The sequence below is a fragment of the Cyclopterus lumpus genome, chromosome 19, assembly GCF_009769545.1.
Source record: "Cyclopterus lumpus isolate fCycLum1 chromosome 19, fCycLum1.pri, whole genome shotgun sequence".
In the NCBI taxonomy this organism is placed as follows: domain Eukaryota; kingdom Metazoa; phylum Chordata; class Actinopteri; order Perciformes; family Cyclopteridae; genus Cyclopterus; species Cyclopterus lumpus.
The window spans coordinates 14,295,127-14,308,464 of NC_046984.1; the positions used below are offsets into that span (position 1 = coordinate 14,295,127).

Below are 13,338 nucleotides of genomic sequence, written 5' to 3' on the forward strand. Positions count from 1 at the left end.
CGAGCTTTCCTTTGTAAAACACTTTTTTAATTCATCGAACCAGAATTAGATATCAGAAATAAAAATAAACATTAAAAACAAAAAAGATTTTTGCCTTTCTCTGCGATCGTCAAATCTACCCGTTTCATTTAGATAATAAACATACTTGAGCTTTCCTTTGTGTTCGGGCTTAAACCGATCATCAAAAGAGCGTCTTTCTTTATGCACATCATGAATCAATATATTGTTGAGGGGATCCTTAAAGAAAAAAAAAAGTCCCCTCACTAATCCAGGTTGACGTTTGGGGTTCCCATCTCTATAAGGTTGCATACCGATGACTTTAAATAACGACAGGAGAAAACGTCAGATAAGTCGACATTAACAATGTTTATTGAGCAAAATAACAAACAAAAATACAGCTTTGATGATGCACTACTACATTTCTACTCTGAGGGTTTCAAAGTATCATTGTTCCTCTTGTAGTGGGTGGGAGTTCGTCCTGCGAGGCACTTTTAGATGGAGGCAAAACAAAGGTTCCTCTTTGAATGAAATCCAGGATTTATGAACAAAATATGACCAAAAAACAAACATATTCAACATTGCATCTTTATTGTCAGTCATCAAAATCAGTCTCTCTCAAAAGAAAACCATTTCAAACTCTGTACAGAAAACAACATCAGCCATTTAATCCACTCCTCCCTCTAGTTTGAGGACCATGTCTCCAGGTGCACACATATCCAGAGGCTTCAGGTGTACCATGTGAGCAAAATGACATCAGGGGACTTTTTGCATATCTCTCCCCCTCTTTACGTTTCAGTTTTGCCGACTCATGAATTTGGCAACGTTTCCCCAAGCGCCTCCATGCGTTTTAATAAAGCAACCGTCACATTCAATCGTAAAGCTCAACTCTTTCAATTGCGTATTGAGCGTGGAGTTAATACTCTAAACAAGTCGGCTCAAAGATGGAGGAAAGGACCATTCAGGGCGTATAAACAAGGTTTGCTTTGTTGTTGATACTATAAAGTAAAACACCCGCTTCCTCTGGCAAAATGTATAAATTGAGGAGTAAAATTAAAGGATTTTCAGCCACGTTGCATTAGATGGTGAACTCCATCCTTATCTGGAAAACGTTTATTTACAAAATATTCAAACGTGAGGTCCAAAAGAAAGAAAAGAAATCCCAAACTCTACTTATAAACCGTTTATTTATATATCTTGCTATATCTTCATTTTTTTATGTTCATAATTTACCCATCAGACACTCTTATTGAGAGGATGCGAGGAGTTTCTATCCTCCGCGCTACATCAGAGTGCTCGTGTTAATGTCAGATATGCTTCAGCTGAACCGAGAAAAAGCTTCATGTTCCGAGCAGGCGGCTGACATCTTTTGTCCTCCAATCGCCCCGCCCCTCAGAGCTGGGCGAGCTGTGATTGTGATTGGCTCTCATCTCTATGGATGCCCTCCCACTAGACACCCGAGAGAGGATTTGATTGGCTGTCGATGAGGGGAGGGCGGGCATGCTCTCAGCGTCAGGACTGGATCGTTCCCTTCAGGTACCACATCCCCGCGTGGCTGATGCAGCACTCCTGGAACAACAGACGGCAAGTTAGATCAGTGATCGAAATAAAAGATAACGGTGCATGCCATCGCTCTTCTCACATGGAGCAGCCGGTCAACGTCCGCCTTCGGGGTGTCTCCGAACTCCTGAGACAGTTTGGCATGGACCGCGTTCCTCCTGATGCGGTAGTTCTTGCTGAAAAGGTCATACAGCAGCCGACGATGCTGCGCGAGGAAGAAAAAAGAAAGCACAGATCTTAATTTCAGGTGACATTTTGGGAAATACACTTAGTTGCTTTTATGCCCCGAGTTAGATAAGAACATCCATAAATCTCAGGCAACTGGGAAGACTGGAAATGGGCAGGCGGGGATAGAACAAAATCCATCGACCAGCACCTTGAAAGCTAACTCATGTTCTGGCGCCGTAGAGCGTGAACGGAGGCGCTTATGCTCTAAAACGCCTGAAGGACGTACAAACATGAACTGTGAAGAATCAAAAAGACAACGAGAAGCCCAAAGACTGCAGGTGTAATTGGCAAAAAGCCAGAAGCCATCCTCCACAATGCAGAGGAGGGAATGTAATTATTATCTGTAAAGTCGCATCTCTAGACTACTGTAATACAAGCCCTGTAAAGAAACAGGTCAAGTATTACATGAGTTAGAAAGAAACAAAAAAGGTTGAATATCATGTAAACAATTGGACGTGGTTGGAAGAATATAGAAAAAGTGAAGACTTTTAAGCCCATCTGTTTCTGAGGCAACTCAAAACAAATTGGCCTATTTTGTATAATTCCTAGACATGCAAATAGTGTTTTTAAAATCAGGAGGTACACGAGCGAGCACCGCGACCACACGCAGGACCTACGAAGACTCCACTGAGGCGAGTATAAACGAAGCTTAAAATCCAGCTCAAGCTAGAAAAGGTGCACCCAGTAGAACATAGACCTCAACCAGGTGTGTCTGCAACAACCGCCGCTGTGTCGTGTGATCCAATGAACACAACCCACAATCGGCAATGCGCAAACACGACAGAGAGAGAAACACACACTCGGCGTGCAGCTTTGCCTCTTCAACTTGCGGTTTGCGTTACAAACCGAGACCCGTCCTACTTTTCTCTTCCGTGTTGCTTTGCAGCAATGAAACGACACGCTGGTTTCCGACATGCAGGCTCTGACTTGTGGTTTGTGGTGCATTTCAACTGCAAACGGCTGCATGTAGAGTCAGGAGGCAAGGAGGATGTTGTGAAATTAACTTGTAACCCCATTCAAAAAGTGTTTACCTTGTCGAATTCCTGTCCAGTCTCCCACAAACCAAACACCTTCTGCTCATCGGGGGCTGCTGTGGACTGAGCAGGAAACTAAAAGGAGGAAGGAGATAAGAAATGTTAGAAAAGCTTTCGGCAGTTCAAATCCCAAAACCTGCCACGGTAGTTCCTGCTCTTCCCTCAGCCCTGAGTTTGGCCCGGTGAAGTGTGTTCATAACAAACATAACAAAGCATGTTCATCAAAGCCGTGATACCAAGTGTTATTTTATGCAACGGTTAACTAAAGACGGCATTGCTTTTCTCTTTCTCACGCACACATTTGTCCGTTGACAAAACAATTCGAGGCCGAGCGCTGCTGCGCCCTGAAAGACCAACACCGAGGAGGATTACCATCTTTAAAAACTGATCCACGAACTGTCAGACATCTAAACGCCCGACTCCAGATCGCCTGACTCCAGATCGCCTGACTCCAGATCTGCCGGTGTCTACAAACAAACCGGCTTAGTCCCCTCTCTGAGCGGTAATGAGCTTTGCGTCGAGGCCAATAATCTGTTGCAAAACAAAGATGACGTCCGGCCAGTCGCTCCCCCGTGCGGTGGTTAAAATCCTCTAATGTCAAGCATGCTGATTGGATAAGACCTAAACCAGGACAGGGCTGGTCCTGGCATGTGACCTGGCTGTCTCATGCAACAAAAGGATGCGGCACAGCTCACGCCACTTCCTGCCCTACGAGCAAACGCCACACCAAGTGAAAAAACACAGCTTACAGAAACAGAAAACATCCTCATTAAGCATACAAACAGCAACGTTAGTCTAACCACAGAGGACGGACCAAACACACTGATGTATCAGGTGGCTGCTGGAACTCAAGTGGAACATGAGAACCGGGTCTGCATTTCTTCAGTACACCTACCGGTAGCTTTCCAAGGAACAAAGCACTCACGAGCGAAACGGCCGTTAAATGTCGTTATTCTGAAAACTGATATCTGAAAGAAAAAAAAAAAAAAAACTGGCCCTGCAGGCAGTCTAAATAGACATGGACCCCAGTCTCCATCTCAGCACTTCTAAATCGGATGTGCAGTTTGAACCAGAGGACCATGAGCTCTGCTTGTTCACAAAAGGCTCTCGATCTGATCGGAGCAAAACTCTAGCTTTTCAAAATCAGATCTAACTATCAATGTTTTGTTCAAACATGCAGAATAAGACACATCGAGCTATCCTGCGTCACAGCCACAGAAATATTACGGATCGTGGTTTAAATCGGTAGCGCAGGACTGCGTTCTTACAATTCATCTAAAATCCTCAAAATGACCATCATAATTTCTGAGGCCATGTCTTCAAATTGCAAAGTTGTGGCCGTTTGTTTAAAAAACAAAAAGAAGACTGAAACAATTAATTAATATTCAAAACCGCTGCTGATTATTTTCAATCAACTAACAGTGTGAACTCTAATGGTGGCAGATGTTATCCTTATTATTAGCGTTTACCATGCAGCAACTTACGATACATATTTAATATAATTAATCATTTTATCTAAATACCCAAATGTTTTATTTATATATATATATATATATATATATATATATATATATATATATATATATATATATATATATATATATATAGAGTAAAACTGAAAATATTCACATTTGAAAGCCTGCTTCATCTGCACTGTTGAGATTTGGGGGGGAAAAACAGTTGGTTGTAAAATTCCTGTCGTAAAGCTATATAAACGGTGTGATTATACTTCAAAATTCTCCTCATTCTCTCACCGATTCCTTTTGCAACGTGCCCACATCAGAGCGGCAGCCCCGTGCAGTGTTTTTACCCGACTATCGTCTGATGGAGTTTACATTTCACTCAACTGTTGGGCTCGAATCGTGGGAATAAGAAACAATCGTTAAAACAATGCTGGAGAACAAGAAGGAAAGTAAGAGCATCCAGTGTGAATGAATTGGGAGTTTTACAACCAAGACCTTGTAACTCCTTCGTTTTGACAGTAGGAAATCCAGCCTGAATACTCACAGGCACCAGTATCTGTTTGCACTGGCAGAGCAGTATCGCGTCCTGTAGCATGTGGTCCGAGATGGAGGGGAAGACGCTCCGGCCCACCGGCATGGAGGCCAGGTGGAGGCTCAACAGCCTCTTGAACTCGTTCAGCGTCAGTACAAAATGCTTCTTGAAAGTCTTTATCACAAAGTCCTGCAGCTCCTGGGACGACGCGTCCCCGGCGGTACCGTTGGTGTGATCGAAGGCGGGGGAGGTGGCACCGGGGTGCCCATTGACAGAACCGTTGGGGATGGAGGAGGAGGAGGCGGTGTCCATCGGTTCGTCTTCTCTGTCGCTGACGGGTTCCTGTTTGACCTGGACGCTGCTTCCTGCCCGCCTGCCGTCCAGGTCCTTCTGTAGGGACGACTTATTTCCGTGAGCGCGCTCGTGAGCCACCTTCAGACGCTCCTCCCCGCTGACGTGTACAGGCTCTGGAAAACAACACGCAGACATCAGCTCGATTCTGCCAAATGTTTCATTTTCAAACGTGTTAACAGCTGGCTGTGAGAAACACGGATCGGTACACACCAGGCGACGGGGGATTCTTTGACTTGAAGTCTTCTTTGGAGAAGTTAAAGACCTTTTCCAACCTTAAAAAGGAAAAAGAAATACAGCATTTGACAACACTTTCATGACTGACAACACCCCGATTCGTCAGTTTAAAATGTGGCTCACTTGCTCTGGATGCCGAGCCACAGCATGTGTTGCCTGTGAGCAATGTCGGGGTGTTTCTTAATGAATTCTGCATCAGTAGTCAGCAGGAACTCCCAGCCCCGGTTGACTCGAGGAACGGCCACATGCTCGAGGAACTCCTTCACATCTTCTGGAGGAAGCTGGCAGGAGACAGGGAGGAAGACGTTGTTAGTTCTTTTTACCCGAATGAACGGAACAAATGTAGCCACGAGGCGTCGGGAAGTTCAGCGACACTCCGGCTTCAGTGAAGCTGCTCAGCATCTAAACAACCGTGAGATACAGTGGTGGCACCGAGCATCTCCATATGTGGTCTTGCAAATCACAAAAACTAATGAAAATTCATCTCCTCCAACATAACTTGTAGAGGCTTGCTGTAAGAACCTGAACTATTTCTCCAATAGATCAGAAGGAAACTCAGAAATCATTCCAGATCCAGATCCAGTCGACTTCCACAAACAACTTCCTTGCACCCAAGAGACTAATTTACCATGAAAAGCAGCCTCTGGGTGGTGGTGACAATTTGGAGTTTTTCCACTGCTAACTTGCAATTGTTCAAATATTTACTAGATGGTCGAATTACACAAAATGGTTGAAAACTAAAACATGTTAGCAATGATGCATCTGTTGGGCCATCGTGCGATGTCAATACATTAAGCAGGAACAATCGCTCATTCTGGGAATTATGGTCTTACTTTGATGATGGCTGCAATCTCCTTCCTCATCACAGATCGCTCCATAGTGAACCTCCACATCTACAAAAGAAACAACCGCGTCACGATGACTTTAAAACAACACATTTCTAATGGCTCGGCCCTTTTTTATCGGTTTAACTTTGGGTGAACGGTAACAGCAGCTCACCACAAAGTCTCGGCCACGGCAGAGCACTTCAGCAGGGACGCCACTGTGAGGACTGCAGGTGTTTTTGGGATACAGAACATCGCTGCAGAAAAAAAAAGAAGAAAACCACACACGCAGAGATGTCACTCTGCTGCCAGGTGTAGGTGAAGGCACACACACACACACTCTCGTTGGAGGCTGCCAAGTTCTGTCAAACTTTAAAATGCCTTTAGTCTGTTAAAACTCTTTTGAGTAACATTTTCTCTCACCTCTTGACAACCCAGTTGCCCTGAACCAACAGCGACACCTGTTGGATGCAGCGCAGCGCTGCAGTGGAGTCAGTGCCAGAGGCGAGCAGGCCCATCAGGTTAGCGAACGGCATCACCTTGACTGAAGACCAGAAAATATAAAATATCACTGCCAGAGGGAGGACAACCCAACTGAATGTTGATTATAGGGTATAAATAGGATGCATTTCATGTTTGTGAGAAATGTACAGAGCAAAAAACCTGACTGCGTGTAAAAAAAAAAGGTAAAAACATGGCCAACTGAAAACGAGCTGCGGAGGGAACTTGTCTGAATGCAGTCAATAACTCTTTAGAAAAAGTTTTTTTAAGTCATATTCTAATGTCCAACATAGATATTAAGTCTTTGTCGCACCCGTCTGGCTTAAAGAAAAACTGTTAAACAGATGTCCTACTGTAAATTACTACCTGTAAATGCTGCATTTACTACACACACGAACACACACACACGTCTAAATGTGCAACGTTCGGTCTTAAATGTGTCGGCCTACCGTTCTTCATCAGGGTCTTGACTTGCTCTCCCAGTGGCAGAGTGCGGAGTTGAGCCATGGAGAGCACATTACTGGGACCAACTGGTTTTACACTAACAAACACAGAACGAGAGGAAAATATCAATGAAGCATCTCTGTCTGTGACTGTCGTCATCTTTAAATCTCATACTGGCTAGTAGGGGGAGGAATACTTACAATTTTTCCTCTTCAATAGGGGGCATCAGCATTGCCAGGTACTCCCTGCACAAAAAAAAGAAGGAAAAAAAAGAGTGAGCACGTAAAGAGGGAACCATCAGAAATGAAATAAGGACAGGCGAACTAGAAGAATTGAACCAATAAGCCTGGAATCCTGCCTGAAGATATATCAAAATCAAGACAAGCTGAACACAGGGAATAAGATGTCACCACTATCAGACATCAAATCCACGTGTGATATTTACAATCTGACCAAACAAGCATTTTGGTGGCAGAAAATACTCATGTAGATGCATAAAGTTACAACATAAAGTTACAAAGGTCAGTATGATCAATTAAAAAATAGGGAACGACTATGGACAACCAGGGAAGATAATAGTAAACGCAATGTGTTCAAAATGTAATCTTGTAAAATTGAGTTTTGGGCGAGAAACCTGAATAAAATACAGTTCTAAGGAGATGTTTTCACAGTAATATAAAAGATAATAGAGGGAATTATGAGCTGTTTAACTTCCTAACACTAGCTCTAAGTGTTTGTTTTTAACCACGGTATCGTAAATCATGGCTTGTATCCGATATCGTGACATCCCATCACAGTCATTCATTCAAATGACATTCGTTGATACTCACTTAGGAGTTTTGACCAGCTCAGAGTTCTCGGAGGTGTCGCCGGACTGACAGAACAGGTACTGCCTTTCATGCTCCGAGCGCCCATCCTAAAATGTAAATAACACGACGGAGACAAAACAAGAGCACGATCCGTCACGTTTGCCCACGACCCCAAAACTAATGGTCAAAGCATTGTGTCGAGGACGGAGGTCGCCTGATGATGAGTGCTCCCCTACCTTGACACCGTGGTAGTGCAGGTGAACCCAGGGCTCCTCCGCCTGCTTCTTCTGGAGGAAATCGTACGACTGGAACCTCCTCTGCCGCGCCTGCTCCGACTCGGGTCGAGAAAACCTCACCTGGAGGGGAAACACGTGCAGAGTTCATGTATATATTTTAGAAATGATTGGTTCAGTGTGATCATGAGTGTGAGTGTGTGATCATGAGTGAGTGTGTGTGTACCGTGATGGCCTTGACGTCCTCCTCAGCCTCATCCTGGGAGGAATCTCCACCTGCAGACCAAAGACTCTGGTCACATAACAGTCGTGTTTTAAGCCTTTTTTTTTTTTTATTACAAGTTGGCAAAAGCATCATGGGTATTTTTCTTTTCTTCAAAAATAGAACAGAATTCTTCTTAATGACACAACTTGGAACTCTTTATTTAATGTCGTATTTCTGCAAAAAACGTGAGCCCTGCTGAAGGAGCTCTGGGTTGCAACATCGGCCAATATTTGTTGAATAGTTTGATTGGTTGTTTCCACAAAAGCTGATCAAATGACACAAAACACGCAAAGCTTATTTTCTTTATGCGCTGCTAAAATGGCTTTTATGAATTATATGAAACAAAGACGACTCCTAACATTTGAGGAAGAAGCAGAGTATTGTGGCATTTTTGCTTTAATAAAAAATCTAAATAGATGCAGATTAATTTTCTGTGGATCATCTTATCCATCAATCAATGTATCAATGCAGTTTTGAAATATATACTTGTTTTAGATTCTGATGTTGTTAGTCTTAGTTTAACACTGAATGTTGTCATTTAGTCAGCCATTCATTGATTAATCTTAAATATTATAATAAAAGACAACAGTCCACCGAAAGAGTAAAAATACAAACAAATCTTGCCTCTTGTTCTTCGTTATTTAAAAAAAAAAAAGAAGAAAAAAATCGATGTACTCTAATCTCTTAATTATTACATTTTTTAAAACTGGCACACCTTCATTGGCCGCCTCCCTCTCTCTGGTTTTGGTGTCAGCCTTGTCCAGGTAAGAGAAGCTCGGTCTCATCTGGAGGATTCCCGTCAGAGGTGTGACGTGAAGCTCACCTGTGATACAAATAAAACAATCTCAAATGAATATATTGAAAATGTGGTTATTTTCGATGTAAACAAGCGATTTATACGGACCGTGAACACACGGGTATTTACAAGAAGCAGCGACGAGGTTAAGACAAACAAAAACACAAGCGAGGTGCTAAAGTGGACTGCCGGTTCAAATCAGACCTTTACGAAACACAGCAGCAGCATATCTGGAGGTGTTGGTGGTGGCCTGGATGGAGGTGAAGGACTGCTTATCCATCACTTTCCTGAAGAAGAAAAAAAAGAGAGAGAAGAACACTTAAGCCTGAGATTTTAGGGGTTAATAATTCTGCTCTTAGTTGACCAAAACTCATCCAATGCTACAGAAATAGTTCGAGTTTTTGGAAAGTAAACTTATTTGCACTCTTGCCTAAAGTTGGAGAAGATCTATGCCACACTCATGCCTGTACAGTAAACAGGAAGCTACAGCCAACAGCTGGTTAGCTTAGCTTAGCATTAAGAATGGAAACAGCTAGCCTAGCTCTGTCCAACTGAAACAAAATCTCCCTAATTAACACATTATATCCCACGTGTCCGTGGGAAATCACAATTGCCGTTTTAAGGGCGGTTAGGTGCTGAACCACTTCCTGGTTCTGAAAAGCGGTGGTGACTTTGGAAAGTTGCTGTTCCCTGCCAAGAATTTAGTACATTCAATTGGGACGTACTACGCAGAGGATTGTGGGTCAGAATGGCCAAAAAAGCATGCGGGTTGGCGTACTGATAGAAATGCACCTCGATGCAGTGGGACAGCCTGATATTTTTGTAATGCCGCTTTGACTTACTATGTATTGGGACACACTTCATCTTATAACGTAATGCTCAGATGGTTCTATGCTAAGCTAACCGTCGCCTGGGCTGCAGCTACATACTTGACGTACAAACGTGAGATTGGTATCCATCGTCTCATCTAGCGAATGTTTCTCAAAATGTTGACGCTTTGCTTTACAGCAATGGTGGCGAGTCACCACTCGCTCACACTGGCATATTAGACGGTAACATGCTGACAGGTTACCGAGTGCAGATGAGGTTTCACGGTGGACTCACGCTGAATAGGTGTTGGTTTCGTCATAAACCGTGCCGTCCACATTCAGGGCGATCTGCTCCCCTTTACTGCGACAGTAGTTTGGACTCAATGAGTCGATGGCCATTTCCAACTCCACCTTTTATTATTGAGTGGGACAAAATATATATATTACAAACACGTTCTACATTGATGGATTTAAATTTTAAAGAGCCCTTTTTTAAAACCTTTTGCTGCTTGGGTTTGATCCTAGCTGTCAAGTGGTTGACATCATCATAGGTCATAGTGGATGGTCGGACAGGGTACTAGTCAGGATGAAATAAAATAAATATAGGCGACTACGGAGTGATTCATGACACCTTGAACATGTTGAAAAGAGTTGAGATAACTTGTAGAAACAAAGAGTCGTACTCATCAGCATTAAGTGCAACCTACCTGGAAAAGATACAGCTTATCTGCAAGGCTTTTGGCAAGATACACATCGATCTGAACAGAAAGGGAAACATTCATCAAAGTTATTTGAGGAGCTGATGAGTCGTCTCAGTCAAGCCAGTCACAATAACTACTGTTCTTATATTGCCCAATAAATAATAATAATGGCAATGATAGAATAATAGCATAATAATAATCCCTTTCTTTATATATATATATATATATATATATATATATATATATATATATATATATATATATCAGAGATTTACAAAATAAAACCCCACAACTAAAACCATAAATAAAATGAAACACAAGTTGTACTTAAATAAATACAAAAGATTTAGGGGTATCGAGAGTAATTCACAGGCAATATCCTGCCAATCTGTGTCTCAATAGTTGGGACCTTTGTTAACAATTGCAAAGCAACAACATATTATCATAAATTAAATATAAGTAACAACAACACTTGTCTCTAATTCAGCCTGAACCTAAAATGTTCCCACGGTCGATATATTAAATATTGTGACAGGCGTTATTGTCAGCAAATCCCCTGACAGTGTTTTAGGATTACGAGTCTGTATGTCTATACTGTAACCTTCTGGGCCCGAAGATCATTCATTCTTACAGACGATGTAAAACGTTGTCACACATACAGTTCAATGTCTGGGCGCTGCAGTCTTTATTAAACTCAAAACAGGAGTAAATGGTGCATTTGTTAAGGACTATTTCTTACGGTGTATTGATATACAGTATTTATGGTACCAAATAAACTACAGTGCTGTGTTCATGATGATAAAAACACAATGTCACCCAGTAAAATGGTGTTGCCTATTAAATAGTTTTGGGACAACAATGGCGGTTAGTAGCACAGATAACAAAGGCTACTCAGGATAAAGTCTGTGTGGGTTAAAACATCTCCAGTCTGATACTGGCCTGCAGACATACCTCCTCTATAATGGGGTCATCCTCATCCCCGCTGGCCATATTGATGTGGACAGACGAGGAGGGGAGAGGAGATGAAGCCGGAGCAGCAGATCTCAGAGATCCAACCTGGTGACCATGACACACTCTGGAATTGATTATAAAGCCACACATCACTGTGGCTACACCCAAACTGGTTATATAACACTCACACACAAAACGATGGCAGGTAGTCAGTTGGTGTTGTGATTCAGCATGTCCAGGTTACATCAGTCTTCGAGAGATTTATTTATTTATACATCTTTTTTTTTCCCACTTAACGTAAGAAAGTTGACAATGAAAACCCCAAAGTTAGCCCTCAGCCAGACATGGCACTCTGTCAAATGATGCTACGATTGATACAAACAGGTAGCTACATCTCACATGATGCAAGACAATGCAATCTGCATTAAACCACCGATCTGTGACACTGTGTGACAAAGGGCCCATGTAGCCAACACGTAATACACGACGTCAGCTTATAATAACACTCATTTGTAGTATTTGTAGAAAGTCACATTTCTGGCTAGTTTAGCTCGATTAACAAGCTAGCAACAAACCCTCCAGTCCACTTGTCACAGGCCTGTCCTGCACGTGCGGGGTATTACGCTATTCAACACGTACCGTTTAACAAAATACATACACTTGCAAAAGAGAGCAGGACAAAGACCAGCAGATCGATATTTAAATGTCCTGTAAACAAACGTACGAGCAACGAAAGTAGCTAACATGCAGCCTAGCATTAGCGAGCTAGCTTGGCGTGCTAACATGCACATCAAAATAACACACAAGGGCCCGTTTGGTTTCTTAAAACAACACCCAGAATGTGTTGAGAGCTCACCTGCACACGTCACTCTAAAGTTTTCGCTTTCTCATTAGTGTCTGAAAAGTCCAGAAATGTGCTGCGTGAGGAGGAGAAGTAGTGTCCTAGGTCGGGCAGCTGAAGTCTGTCGGTGTCGGTACCATGTTGACTGCTCCACAGACACGTGGGGAGGAGCCAGTGCCCATAATGCACAGCGAGATCACTATAGAGTTGGGGTTTTAATCACATTATTTCTTTGACTCTAGAGTGGAGTTTCCTGCATTTCATAGTTCATTCATTTTGTAGGAGGTACTTTTAGGTAGGAATGCACATAAAAATTATGGCAGCGGTGGGATTCGAACCCACGCCTCCGAGGAGACTGGAGCCTTAATCCAGCGCCTTAGACCGCTCGGCCACGCTACCCCCGTGGAGGGCTAAAAAGTTGCTCAGAGTTACATAAATAAATAAAAAGGATAAAGAAAATAAATAAATAACCCCCAATTATTCAAAGAAATGCGCAGGTCACTTTAAAATATAGACGTGACTTTAATTTTCAATTTCTTACCATCTATATACTGTAGCGTAAATAGTATATTTAGTATTGCATTACAGGAACTACGTGAGTTTAATTGGGTGCATTTTGGAATTAATGTGCATACATTTCCAAATAAAACATTACATAAAACATCAAAGTATATATTCTTTCTCGTTTTGTATGGGATGCTTGTTTGAAAATAAAAACGCAATCCATTTTTAGTTTATTGTGTTGTGAGTGACAAAGTGCTT

General features: G+C 42.4%; 1 protein-coding gene and 1 non-coding gene across 3 annotated transcripts; both read right to left on the bottom strand.

The window, feature by feature from the left end:
* Positions 1-569: 569 nt before the first annotated feature.
* On the bottom strand, positions 570-12,735 carry polr3e (polymerase (RNA) III (DNA directed) polypeptide E). 2 transcript variants are annotated; one of them, XM_034558573.1, is made up of 21 exons: positions 12,592-12,735; positions 11,736-11,840; positions 10,791-10,841; positions 10,583-10,660; positions 10,379-10,494; positions 9,479-9,561; positions 9,194-9,301; positions 8,440-8,489; positions 8,217-8,336; positions 8,002-8,087; positions 7,372-7,416; positions 7,177-7,268; positions 6,650-6,770; positions 6,402-6,483; positions 6,236-6,295; positions 5,526-5,683; positions 5,379-5,440; positions 4,827-5,281; positions 2,817-2,894; positions 1,640-1,762; positions 570-1,566 (listed from the first exon to the last, which is right to left on the bottom strand). In XM_034558573.1, the coding sequence occupies exons 2-21, from the start codon at positions 11,772-11,774 to the stop codon at positions 1,510-1,512; spliced, it is 2,064 nt and encodes a 687-aa protein (XP_034414464.1). In that variant the 5' UTR covers positions 11,775-11,840; positions 12,592-12,735; the 3' UTR covers positions 570-1,509. The 2 variants fall into 2 exon arrangements, with proteins under 2 accessions (XP_034414464.1, XP_034414465.1); XM_034558574.1 differs by having other exon boundaries at positions 11,736-11,859.
* Positions 12,736-12,893: 158 nt separating this feature from the next.
* Positions 12,894-12,975, bottom strand: trnal-aag. The gene has a single exon. It is a non-coding gene; the product is annotated as a tRNA-Leu (tRNA).
* Between the last annotated feature and the right edge of the window lie 363 nt (positions 12,976-13,338).

What these genes read in the sequence shown, in the direction of transcription:
- polr3e (XM_034558573.1), bottom strand. Translation starts at nt 11,774, where the DNA reads ATGGCCAGCGGGGATGAGGATGACCCCATTATAGAGGAG. An exon ending in TCAAACCCAAGCAGCAAAAG is followed by an intron (nt 10,495 to 10,582) that starts GTTTTAAAAAAG and finishes CAATAATAAAAG; the next exon opens with GTGGAGTTGGAAATGGCCAT. An exon ending in TGCACTACCACGGTGTCAAG is followed by an intron (nt 8,088 to 8,216) that starts GTAGGGGAGCAC and finishes TTTACATTTTAG; the next exon opens with GATGGGCGCTCGGAGCATGA.